Source organism: Diabrotica undecimpunctata, chromosome 8 (assembly GCF_040954645.1).
Source record: "Diabrotica undecimpunctata isolate CICGRU chromosome 8, icDiaUnde3, whole genome shotgun sequence".
Taxonomy (NCBI): domain Eukaryota; kingdom Metazoa; phylum Arthropoda; class Insecta; order Coleoptera; family Chrysomelidae; genus Diabrotica; species Diabrotica undecimpunctata.
Window position 1 is genome coordinate 143,819,319 of NC_092810.1, and position 19,950 is coordinate 143,839,268.

Genomic DNA, 19,950 nt, shown 5'->3' on the forward strand with positions numbered 1-19,950 from the left:
AATTGTTGTTTTCAATGATTGGGCCCATTATCCGCCGTAATATTTTTCTTTCGAACACGTCTAATGTATTGACAGATTTCTGTGTTATGACCCATGTGTCACACCCATTACGTACTATGCACCTGATTATGTCTATTTTCTCTTTTTAAACATCTTCCTTTCTGTTTCTTCCTAAGTCCCGATTTCCCCTTAGAATTCGTTCTTGAATTCTTTATTTTCCATTTGTTTCCATGGTCACTCCCATTTAGAGGAATTTCGTTAATTTTTCAAATTTGAGAAGATTTTAGTACTAGGTTAAATATTGTTAGGATATTGTTAAATTACCTCAAGGACCCTACTGTAGTTTCTAATACCTCCGACAGTCGCCTCAAAAGTCAAATTTTGTTTGAGTGGTCTCTTGACGAGTCCCTTACCAAGAGCCCTAATAGTTGCTAGAAATATGTTTATTGGCCCAAGGTTATCTAAATAGCTATGTATTTATGGTATGTTTTCTGAAAGCAAAAATTCGAAAAATATCCTGTTTGCTTAGCCGCTCAATACTATATATTGTTATGGTGGATATTAAATTCCTGCTGTGATAGATCCAACGTTTCTGCCAGTTCGAGTACCTAGAGGGTAAAACAAATTATATCCTTTCTACAATCCACACCACCAGCATTTGGATAATTCAGGTTGTACCCATTTTATATTTTTTTATTAAACACTGAAGATTGTCTATGAACTAAATAACAGTAAAGTGATTTATTATTGATCTTTTAATTACAATAGATATCTATATTCTACCAAATAAACAAATGTAATTTTTATGTGAACAAATTTCGAAATTTTTGATAAAGTATAATTTAATTTTCATATATTTTTCATACATAATCTAATGCCTAGGTATAACTTTCTAAAGTAATATAAGGTTGACTGCTCGAATAAATGAATTTTAATCAAATAAAAGGCAGATATCGAGCACAATTTTTATTAAATCTTGCCCGGTTTTTTTTTTATTTTCTTCTTCATTCTTCATTCCTTTCGTTCTACCATTGAAGTGTTATATAGAGTTCTTATTTTTTTATAGATTGGTTTTAAATTATTGCCAATTCTTGACCTTTATATTTCTTTTGCTACCTTCTTTATCCGTACATATATTTTTTTGTAAACTAACTCCGCTTTTGTACGTGAGCAGTTACTTTGGAGTTATACAGTATATAGCAGTAAGTGCATATCTTTTGCGGAAATAAGAAGCGAGGAAGTTCGTTAAGTTATGACATTTCATATAATTTATAGAATGCAATCCTATTAGATAACATTTACTACTTCCATTAAACTAGTGGAGCAGGTAATACGGGACGTATTATGTGCATAATATTGACTAATTGTCCAGTTGTCCTTGAGAAATAAATTACCTTCACATGCAGTTTCTATATTTGTTATTATTTGTCAACATTCAGGCAATTAGAATATTATAAGTTAAAAGTAGTTGAATAATTATATAAGAAGGAAACTACATAAATGACAACGTGTAAATATATAGTACGTCTCAAAAATATATTAAATTTTACTCGCTGCGGACTTTAATCTTAACTATATTTGAGTTCTAGTTTTTTTTTTTGGTTTGGATCATTGATCATACTAACAATCACACAAATATGACTAATTATCTTACTATGAAGTTAAAAAAACATTAGAGAAAGACCTCAAGACAGCTATTCCGTATAGCGACCAACAAAGTCATCATAGCCAGAATGATCGCTAACGTTCGTAACGGACCGGCACCCTAACAAGAAGAAGGCCAAAAATTTTAAATGCGATAATTCGATAAATTCATTGCAAAAACCAACAATAGAGAAATGGCTTTAACTGCGGCTTTTAAAGTATACAGGAATTAAATTGAATCCGCTATAATTAACTCAGCCAGTTATATTTGTTCTCAGCAATGATTAGATTAAAAAAGTGTAATAAACTACAAACTGAAACATTTTTCTATATTTATTCGTGTTATTCTCAAATGAAATGTTTATTTTAAATTTCGTGATACACCCTGTACTTAATGATGATCTGTTACTCTTCATAATTTTTTACACCCTTTATTTTTTTTAAATTGTAATCTTAAGAATAATTTGACATAAACAAACAATGGAAAAGATTTATACCGTAAATCGATGCTTTGTAATTTCTGTCAGAAATATCTCTCCATTTGTATACCTGAATTCTTGTACTTTAAACGCTTAAACAACTATGAAATATTAGCATATAAAAACGATTTGTAGATTTATTGACTTTGTAAATGATACTGCAATTTTAATGTATTACTTTAATAGTTTTGTAAGTAAAGGAAATAGCATTAATACTTCATTGGATAAACCAGTGACCTAATTATTTTTTTATATTATTTACATAATGGCTCTTTCGCGTTTTCACCGAGATTATAATTCTCTAGCTCGGTCGGTGGTCCTTAATTAGAAGAAAGAAATAAATTATCTTAGGATTGATAACAAAATTAACGGTTTTGTCTGGTACATGAGATTTTATATTAATACTGGAGGCTTGATACTCTTGAAAGACAATATATATGTAGATTTTTATAAGAAACAATAAACAATTAAGATGAGAATGCTTTTCGAAAGAAATGGAACATGACTTTTACGGTCTGCAAAAGGAAATATAGCGCTTCATAAGAGGTCACAGAACAATGGTGAAGGAACTAATAGAACCAGAACACATAGAAAAGGATACGTGGATTGGCTAACTAAAAAAGCTCTATGCAGAGGAAGCACAAACGACGCTAGAACCGGAAACACCAGAGATTACCACACATGAAGAAATTAATATAAATGTACACGAAGTTTGTAAAATACTTGAAAACCTGAAAAACAAAAAAGCAGCAGGTAGGGAGGAATACCAAAAGAATTACTGAAATATTGTGGAGCAGCAATGGCAGAACATTGAACAACAATAATTAATAAAATTATAAAAGACAATAAAATCCCGGAAGAATGAAGAACGAGCGAACTAATTCTATTATTCAAAAAAGGAGATAAAAAACAGCCAGAAAACTACAGAGGTATAAACTTGTTAAATACTACGCTGAAACTTACAATTTACTAAAACTATAAATACTAAACTAAAACTTACAAATTTTACAAGTACTAGTAAATCAGAGGAGAAGTTTAGCAGATGAACAGCAGGGTTTTCGTAGTGGAAGATCGTGCACAGATGCAATATTTTTTATACAGCAAATTAGCGAGAAGTCACTAAAGTATAATAGACCAGCATTTCTGTATCTGATTGACCTAAAAAAAGCGTTTGACAGAGTAAGACTTAAAGATGTAATCCATCTTCTGTATAATAGAGAAGTTCCCCCTAATATTATAAAAATTATCAAAAACATCTACCAAAACAACAAAATGAAAGTCAGAATGGATGGAAAACTTACAGAACCTATAGAAATAGGCATCGGAATAAGACAAGGGGATACATTGAGCCCCATGCTTTTCAATTTGATCATGGATGAAATCATCAAAAGCGTTAACAAATAAAGAGGATACAGAATGGGAAACAAAGAAATAAAAATACTCTGTTAGGCAGATGACACAATAATGATAGACTAGTTAAAGATAGTCTGCAAAGACTGGTTCACAGATTTAACATAAGCAAAAGAATTTAATATGACAATCTCATCTCAGAAATCTAAAACAATAGTAGTCAGCAAAGAGCCAACCAGATGTAAAATATAACAAGTATTGAACAAGTAATGGAAATACAATACCGGGGAATTACACTGTCCAGCTATAGAGACCTGGATAAAGGAGTGAAAGATCAAGTATAAAAAACAAATAGACTGACAGGATGACTTAATAACACTATATGGCGAAGCAGACACATTCACACCGAAATAAAGTCAAGAATTTATAAAGCCAGTGTAAGACCAATAATGAGATATGCCTCAGAAATAAGATCCGACACAGCCACAACTCAAAGGCTACTGGAAACGGCAGAGATAAGAGTACTGAGAAGAATTACAAGAAATCGCTGAGAGATCGAAAGAGAAGTGAATACATTAGAAGAAAATGTAACGTACAGTGTATAAATGAATGGACACAAAATAGAAAAAAAGAACGGAGTAACCACACAAGCAGAATGCAGGAAACCCGTTTCGCCAAAATAGCAAGAGATAATTCACTAATCGGCAAAAGAAGTATCGGACGACCGCGCAAAAGATGGAGTGACAACCTTCCATAGAGGTATTAATCTGTCAATAAACAAGCAGAATTGCTTAAAAAGAGGAACAAGAGGAAGAGAAGAAATTACTTTTTCGTTTAATTTTATTTATATAGAAATAATATAGTCAATAACCGATCACTTTCCGTCAGTTTCCGAGCTGCTGTCAACAAAATTAGTATAGGCAACTAGATAGCCAATACACTACAATCAAACAGGACACAAGAAGAATAAAAAGATAGGGCGAATCGTGAAAGATAATGAAAGTGGTATAATTAAAAGCGCTTAAAAGCAATGAAAAAAAAGTAGGATATTTAATTAAATGAGAGGAATAAGACAGGAGAAAAGTTCCAGGCACAACAGATTATGGGCTTAAAAAATGGATCATCATCATTATCATCTTTGGCTCGACAATCCTCTGTGGATCCTGGCCTGCTCTAAGATTCGGTGCCATTCTGTTCGGTTTCTGGCAACGGCTTGCCATCTTCTGATCTCTAGTATCCCTAAGTCGGTCTTAGGGATAACTCCATCTAACCACCTAATTCGTGTTTGGTATCTGCTTCTTCTTCCTATAGATTTTCCTGTCATTAACTTTTTAGCAATCATGTCTGGCATGCGTAATATGTGTTCGGCCCATCTAAGTCGCTGTGTTTTAATGAATGTTACGACATTTCGTTTATTAAAGTGTTGGTATAATTTCATATTAAATATTTTGCGCCAATGTAGTTTACAGCTCCAAATATTTTGCGCAGTATCTTACCCTTAAATATTCCCAGAAGTCTTTCATCCTTCTTCGTTAGATTCCACGTTTTCGCCCCGTATGTGAGGAACGGCCTCAGCAGTATTTTGTACATAATAATTTTGGTTTTTTTTTTGGATATTTCTTGAGTGGAATTGTTTTTGGGGTCCATAGTATGCCCTATTTGTCAGGTTTATTCACCTTTTTTTTTAATTTCTTCGCTTATTTTATTGGTAGTAACACTAGCGAGCCAAGGTATGTGAAGCTGTCAACACGTTCAAAGATATGACATCCAAATGCTGTTTACCGTTCATCATTTGCTATAGATCCTTAGTAACCAACATGTACTAGGTTTTGTTTTCGTTGATGATTAGATCGACCTGTTTTGCCGCCGTTTTCAATGCTAGAAAATATTGCTCAACATCTCGCTTGCTACGCCGTAGTATGTCAATGTCATAAGCGTATGCTAAGATCTGTATCGATCTATTGTAAATAGTACCACCGTCTCTAATTCGTGTGTCTCGGACTGCCTTTTCCAAGGCAAGGTTATTATATTATATTATTTCTAAAAACTTCACAGACACTTCTGCCCCTTTTTGATTTCGGAAAAACCCGTGTTTTATCCAATAAAAATATTTTATCATCATAAGTCCACTGTTGCACATATTCTTCCCGTAAATAGTTCCATTGCATCCGATCTTGAACTCCTTGGAGCCAGTTGTGCTGCAATTCACAAAAGTGTTTCTGTAGGTTTTATTTTGTTTGTATATTAGGGTTGTTTACCAGTTTACCTAAAACCTTTCATTACAATAGCAAGTACGCCGAAAATCATTCAAACAAACAGAGGTTTTATTACTCGGGGAATTTGAATGAACAATTTCGAGAAAAAGTCGACATATTTAGGAAATCTTGGCATTATACATTTTTTTATAACAATATGCAGATATATGCAATTTCTTGTAAAAATATACAATCTATGCAAAATATTCCAGATATGCAAAAAATGCATTTTGAATATATTCCGGTGTCAAATGATGACACATTTCAAACTTGGTCTGTCCATCTGTCTAGTTTCTGCAAATTCCACCAATAAAAAGACATTTTGAAGAATAGATTTCATTTGCTCTAGATATACCTTGTCCCAACTTTCTCATTAATCGATGGTAGACTGGTTAGAACTTAATCCAAGTTGTCTAGATGTCTAGATTTCTCTGTCTATAATTAATTGTAGACTTTTGGTAAATAACTTCAAAAGCTTCAGATAAAATCTTGTATAATACATTAAAATCTACCTATGCGAGCTCACCATACCAAACCATAAAGATCTTAATAGAAAAGTGCATCGAGTACAACATACTACTGGTTCTTGTATTTGTCGATTACGAGAATTCTTTTGATTCTGTAGAGTTTGAAATAGTACTGGAATCCCTAAATGAAAGTCGAATAGATTACAGGTACACGACACTAATCAAAAACATCTACGAGAACGCTACATCATATACAAGTATATGACTACACGAAGAGGAGTTCAGCTTAGGTCGAGGAGTTAGACAAGGAGACAATATTTTACCAAAATTTTTCACGGCAGCTCTAGAGTCAATATTTAGGAACAGTCAATGGCAAGATATGGGCATCAATATAGATGGAGAAAGATTAAATCATCTAAGATTTGCAGATGATGTTGTATTAATCGCAGATAACTTACAGGATACAGTTTCTATGATACATTCGCTTAAAAGTCTGTTTGAAAGAGCAGGATTACAGATAAACTTTAAGAAAACTAAACTTATGACAAATCTCGTAATGAGTGGAAATATAACTATAGTCAATAATACCATACAACAAACAGACACTTACAAATATCTGGGACACGAGATCAAAATAAGCAGAGACAATCAAACACATGAAATACAGAGGCAAATAGGCCTGATATGGGCAGCATTTGGCAAATTAAGCCATATTCTAAAAAGTTTAATTCCCATGTGTCTTAAGCGAAAGGTTTATAACCAATGTGTTTTGCCTGTACAAACTTATATGAGACTTTAACACTTACGCAAAAATCTGCGAATAAACTCAGAGTTACACAACGAGCCATGGAACATGCAATGCTGAACGTGAGCCTTCAAGACCACATAACAAACCAACACATCAGGCAAAGATCAGGAGTTCAAGGCGTCATCGAAAGAACCACGACGCTTAAGTGGAACTGAGCAGGGCACTTATCCAGAACACAAGATGGACGGTGGACAAGACGTATTATGGAATGGAGGCAAGGAAACTATAAAAGAAGCCGAGGCCGACCACCGACTAAATGGACCGATGATATAAAACGTGTAGCAGGAAACTGGCTATCAGCGGCTAAGTGTAGAGAACACTAGGACGCGATTGGCTAATTGATAATGCGAGCTCACTGCATCGGGAATCTAATTTATAACTTATATTGTTGTTATGTTACTTAATTTTCAAAGGCTGCTGATCATATTTTATTATTAAAATCAAAATATTTATCAACTAAAATATACAAGAGACCAGACTCTAAACAAAATATTAAATTATAAAATAAAATCACTTACGCTCCAAGAACAGTATAATATTCCAATGTGAAGTGATAGTAACAAGTCTTTGGAGGTTCATTTTCCCTACAAGCTCTTGCACATTCGTCAGGAGATGATAAAGAAGGATTATTTTTTAATTCGTTCGTCGCCGACGATTTAAAGTCTAAATGTTTTCCAAAAGTGTGTGTCTTGGTAGGTCCCCTTTGTCTAATAGGGTGAGACTGTACTACACCTTGATGTGAGGCGTAAAAATCTGGATTATCTACCGAAGAAAAATCCCAATAGCTGGCAGCAGTTGACTGGTCGTCGGCACCTGAAAGTAAAAAATATTGTTTAGTGTTTGCTAGTATTTATCACAAGAAATGTATTAGTCTAGCTTTAGTCAAATAAAAATTGTGTGTACAAAAATACATAATTATGCCCTAAAAGTATTTGGGATTGTAATATGTTTTTTAATTCATAATACATTTCTCTTTTGTAGTATTCCAAGACAAAAGAAATATATGAATAAGGTTTTGCCTATAGTTAAAATCACACGACAATATACCTGTCAATAAAAAAACATGTCAAACCTGAATCCAGTATATATTATCAAACAATAAAAAAAATTACGTAATATAGGCATAGTTGTAGACATTGAAGGCCAGATTTTGAATACCATTGAAGATAAATTACGAAGATGGAAAGAATATATGCAAGAATTATTTGAAGATGCAGCACGAAGTCCGACTGAAATAAATAATCCCTACGGCCCAGAAATAACAAAACAAGAAGTAACTATAACCATTAAGCGGATTGAAGATGGGAAATCACCAGGACCTGATGAGGTACATCGTGAAATTTTAAAGCTATTAGAGGCACACCAAATCACAGCTATTACGAAGCTATTCAACAACATCTACGAGACTGGTTATTTACCAAAAGACTGGCTACTATCAATATTTATTCCACTTCCTAAAAAGGCCAACGCCAAAAAATGTGAAGAACATAGATTAAGTGAAGTTCAATTTAGATTCAGAGGAGGACTCGGAATGATGGAAGCACTTTTTAGTTTTCAAGTTCTGGTACAGAGAGCCAGAGATGTCAGATGCGATGTGTATGCATGTTTCATTGATTTCGAGAAGGTATTTGATAAAGTCCCACATGGGAAACTAATCGATATCCTAAAAACATCAGGACTCGTTGGTATGGATATAAGACTGATCTCATACTTATATCTCCAACAAAAAGCAACAGTACGATTAGAAACTGAACTGTCTTCACAGTCGAAAAAGAAGTTAGAATAGGTTGCGTATTGCCAACGGCATTTTTTAACATATACTCTGAAAGCATCTTTAGAGAGGCCTTAGACGAATCAGAAGATGGGATTGCTGTATCAGCGTGCTAAACACTTCAGTATTTTTTGTGTAAACCTGACGACGCGGCTTTTAAGAAGATTCTGCCCCATCTGACTTTCCCTCCAGTGCACTGTGGAAGAAGAAGAAGTATTAGATCAACATCACAGGTACCGTAATTTGATTGCATACATACACCATATTTATATTAATTAATAAATTTACATATAACTTATTTTCCCATAAAATTAATACCAGCACCTAAATAAACATTTATGAGCGAGTGTTTCTCTTATAGAATTTACAGTCATTCACAGCTAATAATACGAAACCCATACGGAACTGCTCGATCTTTCATAGGCGTCAACATGGTATAATAATCAGGAAAATGTAATCATCATTATATTGGGAATTTTAGAATTATATTGATTAAATAACCAAAAACATTTGTTATTATTAATATTATAAATTTTATGAAATAACTCTTTAAGTCTAATATTCCACAAAATAATAATTTTAATTAAATATATTAGACAATTGTACGCAACTGATACAGGAATACTTCAAATTTTTTGACAGTTCAGCGTGTGGCAAAATTGTTTTAAAGGGTTGCCGCTTTTGTAGAGTAAGAATTTTGTTTATGTTTTGATTTCTTACACAATTTTATCATAATATATTATATATTAATATATTGTATTTATAAATACATATTAAATTTAGATTAATAGCTTTAAAAATTAATTATTGTTGTGTATTGTGATTGTGCTATGCCAAAACAACTAAATAGTCTGTAGAAAGCTGATAAGCTTTCATATAAGATAGATTATTTTGAACAAGAAGTAATGGCGGGACATTTTTACTATTAATGCTCTAAAAGTGGTAAGTTTAAAATTTAGAATGTATAATTTTGTATTAAAATATTTTCTTATATATTTTAGTGTGTTGCAGTAATGTAAAATGTAAAACTAAATGTATTTACTGTTAATATAATAGTTTGACAAATACTTGACATTAAAAATTTCTTACTTACTAACTATTCTGATGTTTTGGCAACGCTGTGGGGTTCGTCGTAAATCTTGCATGACGTGCACGCATTTTTATATGAAAAATACTATAGACGGCGAAAATCTTTAGTTCATTCGGAAAAATATTCCCATGAGATTTTTTGCACAGTCAATTATCCTGTGTTTGGATTGTTTCTGTTGTGAGTGTGCATTGAAGTTTCCAATATAATTTTAAAACATTGCAGTTTCTATTTTGACTGAGCATTGAATTCTTCAATATAATCTTTAAATACTGCTGATATTCAATGGAGATACGTTCAAAAATTGTAAAATAGTTTTTGTTCAATATATTTACAAGAAATCTCCATCTTCAGTAAGAAATAAGCCCTATTGCTTTTTCTATGAACCAGCTTTACCTAATGTGATAAATATTTTCGACAGAGTAAAGATTTTTCTTAAAAAAGAGCTGCATTTTTCGACCTACTCATTTTTATAAATCTATTTTTACTTCTTTTTTAATTTTTGGTCTGTTTTTAAGTTGTTAACAAAAAACAGTGAGTTTCAGATGAGTGACACTCAATTCGGATTTCGAAATAGATTGTGAACACGAGAAGCTCTTTTTGTCTTAAATGTGTTAACACAACGATGCATAGACATGAATGTAGATGTCTATGCATGTTTTACTGATTATCGAAAAGCATTTGACTGCGTTAACCATCAAAAGATGATCGAAATTCTGAGAGCAACTGGAATTGACGAACAAGACTTGGCGAATTATCTTAAAACTATATTGGCACCAAACGGCACCAATTAAAATGAAGCACACAACATTCGAAAACATATGAATCCGACGAGAAGTGCGACAAGGTTGTGTCTTATCACCACTATTATTTAATCTGTATTTGGAATCTATATTTAGAAAAGCATTAGACGAGTTTCAAGGTGGAATCAAGATTAACGGAACCAACATAGACAACATCAGGTACGCTGATGATACCATCCTAATAGAAATCAACGCACCAGAACTACAAAATATAATAAATGCGATAGTTCGTCATAGCGAAATGTTCGGTTTACATCTAAATGTGTCCAAAACTAAAATTCTAGTATTTTGAAAGATACCAACAAACGTACATTTGTATGCCAAGGGACAAATAATAGAACTTCCATAAAATATTTGGGAGCAAATATCAACAGCCAGCGTAATCCAAAAAAAGAAATCCTGTCAAGAATCGAACAAGCGAGGAACACACTTATGAGCATGAAAACATTTTTTACAAAATCAGACTTTAGTCTAGAGCTCAGAATTCGAATGATCAGATGTTACGTTTTCTTCTGTTTTGCTGCATTGTTGTGAAAGTTGGACAATGGACTCTGAACCAGAAAAAAGAATAGACGCCTTTGAAATGTATATATACAGACGGATACTGAGAATTCCATGGATACAAAAAGTTGCCAATGGTGAGGTACTTCGGCGCATGAGTAAACACAAAGAGGTACTCAGCATAATCCAAAAGAGAAAAATAAAATTCTTGAATGCTTCGAAAAGAGACGGCACAATAAGAAGAACAAAAAAGAAAAATGCAAGTCAAAACAAAAGTCATTATTCCGAGACATTTCATTGGTAAATTTATTTTAAAGTGAAGCTTCCATACTGGCGTTATACTATTTTTTCTCGTCACGACACAACGTCACGGAATTAGCGCTACGAAATAGCGGTCTTTACATCGATTCTCTAGTCTGCATCTTCGTTTCTAGTCGTCATATATTTACTCTAAGCCGGTTTAAATTAAAAACTGCATGAAAAATAAATAACAAAATATAGACATTAATTAAAATGTAAAAAACTAAGTGAATATCTGTCAATAAAAGATGTAACAAAACAAACATAAAAATAAGAGAGACATATTAGAATTCGATTCGTAACGATTCTGGAACGGTCAAAATATAAAAGTTATCATAAATGTCATCCAATTTTATGACACTTCTATTTTACAATTATCAGTTCGGCTATTGTATTAAAGTGCGAGAGAAAAAAAAATTTTTTTTTATTTACAAATTCGCATCAACCCTAAGGTTATTAGCGAGAATTGGATTTACAATATTAAATATATTATATATTAACAAAATTAATAGCTTTTAAGTAGTTTAACATATTTGTGAATAAACAATTTGCACCAAGTGCTTTCTAAACCAAGTTTATTGAGATACCATAATTGATTCTTGCTGTGGAGAAAACTGGACAGTCTACAACAACATGTTTCACCGAGAGTTTAACGTTACACTGCTCACATTTTGGTTCGGATTCTTTAGTAATTAAGAACTTGTGCGTGGCACTGGTATAACCTAATCTAAGATGAGTTATTGTCACTTGATCCCTTCTTTTAGTGGGGAAACATCTCCATGGTTTAATGTCCGCTTTAATATTCCGAAGATTGGACACTGAAAATTCCCACCGGTTTTGCCACTCACTTAGGATCCGCGATTTGATAACACTTGAAACATCACTAGCTATCACGTATTTCACAATAATAGAGTCAGCTGAATTGACGGCTTTACGCGCACACTTACCTGCTTCTTCATTACCTCTAATACCATTATGTGATGGGATCCAAATAAAGATTACCTCCTTATTACAATTTTCTATCTCTATCAGATTTTGTTTTATTTTTTCAAGAATATGATTCTCTGGGTATATTCTTCCTATAGATTATAGTGAGTTTAGTGAATCAGTCAAAATTATATATTTCTGATTTGGTGAGGATATAATATATGTGAGTGCCTCGTATCTGGCATATAATTCTGCATTAAGACACAAATAGTTTCTTAAGTTTATATTTTGATTTTGTTTAAAATTAGTCTCTTGTAAACATACAAAATCTGGATTTTGTTCTGAAAGAATGATCTGTAGCATAGGTAAATTATTGTAATAGCCGTTGATATTCCACTGTATTAATTTATTGAACTCTATTTTATTAAATAAATTTATTTAATGATTGGTTTGTGAGCAGTCACTGTCTGTATCCTATACTATTACTATTGTAGGTCGTGTGGGATTTGCATCTGTAAGTGTTATAGAAGAATTTTTCTTAATTTGGTATTTCGTGTCTTTGTAGATCTGTCTTGAGTATAGGGATATATTTTGCTTAACATATCGATGAGAGCTGTAAAGTTGTTTGTATAATTTTCAACGGTAGTAAGTGGATCGGGTGAATTCTTTATGTTGTCGAATAGGTCTTTTATCTGAACATAGCTTAAAAAAAAATGGTGGTGACTGCTGGTTTATGAATGCTTCTAGAGATTTACCTTTATTTTGTTTTTTCTTAGGATTAAATGTTCTTAGTTCTTTCTCAAAAGAGAAAGAATTATTAGTAGGTAAAACATTTTTAAGTTGAATTTTCATATTTATAGTTTGGAAGAGATTTCTAAATCGGTACATATTAAATAAAGATTTTTACAAAATAGCAGTCACAGTAAACAGTTGGAAGAGTCCATTTACATGACAGAGTTCGTTCTACAACATGTTATCTTTTTCAATTCTATTAACATTTATAAAAAAATTATAAAAATAATAAATTATTAATAAAATTACTTTATTTAATTTTAAAAATATTATATAGATTTTAAAAATAAAGAAAACATGGTATGAAGCTTCGCGCTAGTCTACAATATGGCCTACTGTACCAATTTATTTTTCTGTCGGTTCCATGAAAAAATAACTATTTTCATGTATGTAAGTAAAGGAAGTGGTAGCCATTTAGTTTTACTAAATAGAAACAGTCAGTTTCTATATAATTTATATGGGCTTGTTTGCAGTTTGTCGAAAGCACTGATACAATGAGACTTGATAAATAGCAGTACGTAATTTTTAGAAGTAGTTTAAATCGTCGCGCCGCTTGACTTCCGCATTTCGTCTTCGATAGTAGCATATTTCTTAACCTGATTAGACAGATCTATCAGATTCGGAATGAAAAATTCTAAACTACTAATTACAATATTTGCTTTCTCTCTTTGATCAGGATATTATAAAATTTTATGTCAATAGTGCAGAATAGTGCTGCTTATAATTTGTAAATGTTAAATTTTGAATAATCGTCATACGAATCTAAGAACGCGTCTCTACAAATATATATTTTATTTAATAAAGGTGGAGAACTTAATTTTAATTGAGTCGTTTTGGTACTGACAGTGCAAACCCCTTTAAAAGTTGAAATCCACAACCATGGAATGTATTATGATCGTAGCGTACTGCAGCAAGTGATATCGCATTTTTGCTTAGATATTATTTTCTCTGTTATGCAGCATCGGAACTCTCGTCCAATCTAAGCAAAGTTGGGTGAACGGGAGACTACAAACACTCACGTCGTCTTGTAGTTAATCGAGTATTGATGTCGATCTTCCTCAATTCTCGATCTTGGATGCAAAGACAAAGACCGCAAGCTTCTGGTACTTCTGATGCAATAATGATGTAATATAAATTTAATTCAATTGCGCCATTTCTTCATTCACATGGTCTATGTTGGTATAAGAGTGTTTTTTTTTTCACAAAAGTAGGTAAGTAGTGACAAAATGACACATTATTTTGGATTATACTACCTTGTATTGAAATAAAGATAATTATATACAAAGTAGCCGGCTATTCTTATTTTAGATGTGTTTACCAGTGGCTGAGCAGTGTTTATTCGCCTATAAATACACATTTCAATGGCATGTACTTTTTTATAGTTTAAACCCTTATACGGACATCTCTTTCCTTTTCTAAAAAAGCCTATAATAATCTCATTAAAGGATAAAGATGGAAAAGAGATAAGTGAAAAGAACGGAATCCTAAAAGTTACTCAAACATTTTACCGTGATTTATATTCCTTAAACAAGAACCCAGATAACACTACAAAGCAAGAGAAAAATAACGATTGTCAACTCAGAAATACTCGCTAACATAGAATTCTTCGAAATAAAACAAGAATAATAATGGATTAGAAGCAAAACCAAAGTAAAATACGCAGGAGAACATGCTGCCAAATTAAAATGACACAATGCTTCGCAGGACACAATGCCCGACTGAAGGATAAAAGATGGAACCACAAAATACAACAATGGAGACCATGGTTAGAAAAGAGAAGCAGAGGAAGACCACAAATGAGATGAGCTGATGACATTAAGAAGATAGGGGGACACAACTGGAAGCCAGTGGCGCAAAATAGAAAACACTGGATTGATTTGGGGAGGCCTATGTCCAAAGTTGGATTACTTAAGGCTGAAGAAGAAGATGAAGAAGAACAAATATCTTATTTCAAGTAGTACAGCAATAATGAATCTCATGCTTCAAATTTATTTGTTTAATTAAGCTTTTTCAATTCGTCTTTAACTTCTTTTGAATGGTCTACTTAATTTCTCTTGCTAGATATACAGAATGCGGCATTAGTGCTCCAATTACTCCTTTGTCGTAAGAAATTAAAAAAAAAATATTTAGGCAAAAGTTGGGCATAGATAGACCATACTTTACAAATATTTTTAAATATATAAGGCCGCCCATATTGACAGGGTGGATCAAACTTATATTTTTTTAATGTCACATCCTCTATATTTTTATATTTCAGGAGTCTTCTAGGTAAGTCTCGGGTATGTCAAAGAAAACGAACAGTTAGACTAATTCTAGGTTTAATTATATGCATTTATCTTATAGTAATTTCAGAACTTCAGTGTGCATATTTTATAATATTACAAGAAAATGTAGGATATTCTTTTTTTTTTATTTTAAGAATTTTTCGAAATACGTACAATAAATATTGGAAATAATCTAAATATTTTAAAATAATACTATTTCTGTAGTTTATCTGGTGCCTCATATAAATAAATACTTTTAAGAAAGGATAGAGATAGGGAAAAATACATTTGATAGCATATCTCACTTTCACAGAGTTTTGCATATTGTGGATATTCATAGTTTGGTATTTAAAGATAAAATTCAAATGAGAGCTACTTTTGCAAACAATTTATGTAAAATATACAAAACTGTAAATATTTATAACCTTCATGTATGGATATAACGACGATTGTATAGTTAATCTAATGTCACTACATTTTTGTTTATTTATGTTATGTATTTGCGAATGTTTATTTGGGTCTAATTTCAATTTTAATATTTTACTATGGTGTTTTATCTAATTAAATTAAACAAAGAGTGTAGAAAAGCAAAGTTTTATCATTGGTACTAGCGAGCGAAACTTGTGAATTAAAAATTAATTTAAAAATAATAGGTATGGTTTTACGATCTCAGCTATAGAAGCATAAAATCAAATAGCATGAAATTAAATAATAAAGTTTTTATAAATTAATTTCCAGTATATCTTTATCATTTTTATAGATTTTTTAACCCTAGAACAGCACTGTTGCTTTATGTAACTTACACCTCATCGAAAACCCAAGTATTTTTCCCCCTTAATTAAATATTATTTACCGTTTTTGTTTGGTATTTAGTATAAACTATAAAACAATAAGAAACAATATCTTATTCTTATATAGGTTATTTTGTTTATAAATACAAAGCTATGACAAAAAAAATTATATAAAATTCCAACTACGTCTCTAAAAAATCTTGGAGTTACAACAAAACATCAATTTTTTAAAGATAACTATTTTTTACTCTTAACTAGACACTAACTTAAAACAGTTAAGTTCTATTTAGATTATCAATATTTTAAAGATTCTATTAGAAAATGAAAAAAGGCCAAATTGTCTCAATAAAAGAAATGACGGCATACGGCTATAAAGACAATACCGTCCGCTCCACCCGTCAATCAAAATCCTACTGTCAGAAATGTTCGCCCCAATCCCCGCGCCAAACCGCACGCTGACCCCCACGCCAATCTCCACCCAAGCCACGTCACCATCGACGGTATAGATGACCCGGCCTCAATTCCCAGCACCAGTAATGCATTGATTAGTGATCAGTGTAGTAGGGTATGGGGGCTTGGGAGACTGAGCCCTCGGTAGCCCTGAAGAAGACATCGAAGAGGACGTCGAAATCTCGGCGCAATGATAATCGACGCGGTTCAACCCGGAACACTGTTGAGTTTAATTAATTAATTCCTGTAATAGTATTCACCTTAGCTCTAGGTTTATATATATATATATATATATATATATATATATATATATATATATATATATATATATATATATGAAGCCGTCTTATATTTACAAAGTTAATAATAAATTTCTTCTACTGCGTTAAGATTTTCTGTGGTTTTATTTAGGTATAAGGTATTGGGCTCCGCATACATACATATTCTTTGCGTATAAGTAAAGCATATAATATATGCTCTTAATTAATGTAAATCTGTCAAACATACTCAAATCAACCAATTATCTACTTACAATGTCAAACGTTTTAAGCAAATACAAATCATGTCACATTCTTGTTCACTGCGTGCTCCAGTTAACGGTAATTAAAAAGATAACTATAATTATTGCCGGTATTATCTAGCAGGAGAACCTGTCAGATACTTCTGTGAACAATAAAATGTAGGTAATTGTTTGTTTAAAACTCAATGCGAAAGAAAGTAGCATAAAAATGAGATCAGTTTTATTTCAAGTATGTCAAATTTTAAAAACGCAAGTGACCCTGAAACGGTTTAACTGTTCCTTTCAAATATAAAATTCCTTCAATTCAAATAAGTACGAATATATTGATCATTATTTAAAATATGTGTGGCATTGTTACATGAACCATTTTACTTTTTATAAAATGTTGCGGTATGAAATATGTATTTGTATTAAGTATAAAATAAGTAATGTGTTTCGTAAAATGTGTGCACATTGGACTTATTAAGCTTTCCTTCGTATTACAATACTAATTTAAAAATGTCAATTCCTGTCGCTAACTAGGTAATTTCACAAACTAAAATAATTAAGTATGTGCAAGCAAAGCTGTAAATTATATTAGTCAATTAACAAGATATAATTAAAACCAGTTTAAACCAATTAAAAAGTATAGTGTATATATTTTTCTACTTATTCCATAAGACATTATGAGAAAAAAAAGATCATAGAAATAAAGATAACTATTATTTGTATTTTTAATATTAGTGCAATGGATTATATGAATTTCCTGAAAATAAATATCAGCTTATTCGACCTTTCATTTCAAAATTTTTGAAAGTTATTTATTGTCTCGATGTTTGGTTTTTGCGTTTTGGGGGAAAAACTAACCTTGTATGAAAAAAATGCGAATAGCCATATTTACGTATTTTAAAAATTAAATCTATATTTAAATATGTAGGATAAAATTTTAATTAGAATAACGGCAGGGCCAACACAATGTTTAAATGTTTAATTAAATTAATTTAAACATCAAGAGGTATGTATGCAATTTATTTAGTTCAAAATAAAGGGTACCCCCAGTTAAGATAGGCAAAATGGCCTAACTCTCAGAATTCAACTTGTTTAATTTTTTTACGTTCTATGTGATTAAAAAAATAAGGCTCATTTTACTACTTAAAAAAAAAAGTTTCTTTTTTTTGTATAATACCTGTACGGTGTTTGTGTACTGCTATTTGGTCACAAATAACCAATTATCAGTCATTTTCTAATCTAACTTAATAAACAGCAAATATTTAAATCTAAGGGCTTACCCTATGGCTTACTCTTATTTTATCTATCAACTAATGTACTACAACTAACATGCAATAACATCACAGCACTATACTCTGCTTTTTACACTAAAATGTTACACATTTACACTAACTCAAATGGTTTCGTCCTTATGAGTCTTCTCTTTAGTTCAGTGTTCTTGTGTCATCAAGAAGCTGGATTGCCTTGACATTCACATGACTATGCAGCCTCTGCTCGTGACCTGCTGCTGTTCTCTTGATTATTCGGTCACAGTTTTAATACCCAGGTTCTGGTGGGGGTTGTTGATATGGATATACCAAGAAGCATCAAAATGTTCTTCAGTACCTGTTTTGAAATCTCTGGATAATGTGTTGATTACTAGCTTCGGTATAGCCCCAGAGTTGGCACCCATATACCCATACTGGCCTCAGTACTTGCTTGTAAATGGATAGTTTATTATGAATGGATAATGTCGAATTTTTTCCAATCAGCCAATTCTTCTTCTTCAGGTTCCTTCTCCTATCGGAGGTTGGAAATCATCATCGCTATCTTAATTTTATTGGCCGCGCTTCTGAATAATTCTAATGAGCTGCAACCGAACCACTCTCTTAAATTTCTTAGCCAGGATATTTTGCGTCGTCCTGGGTTTCTCTTCCCTTGTATCTTCCCTTGCATAATTAATCTAAGTAATACGTACTTCTCGCCCCTCATTATATGACCCAGATATTGAATCTTTCTAATTTTAACAGTTTTTATGACTTTACATTCTTTCTTCAGCCAATACAGTTTCTTATATCTAATATCAAGTTCCCCTCATTTCTTTTTGACATGGACTTTCCAGCGCAGCCTCGCGTCTAGGGTGATGCCCAAGTATTTTGCTGATGTTGCATAAGGAACTTGGTTATAATTTACTCTAACTGGGAAATTTTCTATTTTTTTATTTGTAAAGTTAATGTGTGCAGATTTAGTCTCATTTAATTTTATTCGCCATTTTCTGGTCCAAGTATGTATTTTATTTACTGATAGTTGCAACTTATCAGTCGCTTCTTTATTAGTATCACCTATCGCTAGTATGGCTGTATCATCCGCGAAGGTAACAATAGTGTTTTGTTCTAGCTTTGGAATGTCACACGTATACAGTAGGTACAGGACCGGACCTAATACGCTCCATTGTGTCACGCCAGCTTTGATCTTCCTTAAGTCGGTGTACACTTCTTTTTGTTTTACTCTGAAATATCTATTCGCAATGTATGATTCTAAGATTCTGAGATTTCTGAATACTATTTAGGCATGAACGTTCTTAGTTTATAGTTGAAACCCTCATGCCAGACTTTATCAAACGCCTGTGCTACGTCCAAGAAGATTGTAGAGCAGATTTTCTTGTCTTCTAATTATAGTTTTTTCTATTATATTCATTATTCTGTGAAGTTGGTCTATAGTAAAATGTTTATTTCTAAAGCCAAATTGATAATTAGGTATAAGATTTTTTTCTT

At 32.1% G+C, this 19,950-nt stretch overlaps 1 protein-coding gene across 2 annotated transcripts in view; it reads right to left on the bottom strand.

The window, feature by feature from the left end:
• LOC140448165 (uncharacterized) overlaps nt 1–19,950 on the bottom strand; it is a 260,626-nt gene that overhangs the window by 126,893 nt on the left and 113,783 nt on the right. For both annotated transcript variants that reach the window (XM_072541273.1, XM_072541274.1), the window contains exon 2: nt 7,522–7,816. In XM_072541273.1, the coding sequence (XP_072397374.1) occupies nt 7,522–7,816 (295 nt within the window). The remainder of the gene's footprint in view (nt 1–7,521; nt 7,817–19,950) is intronic.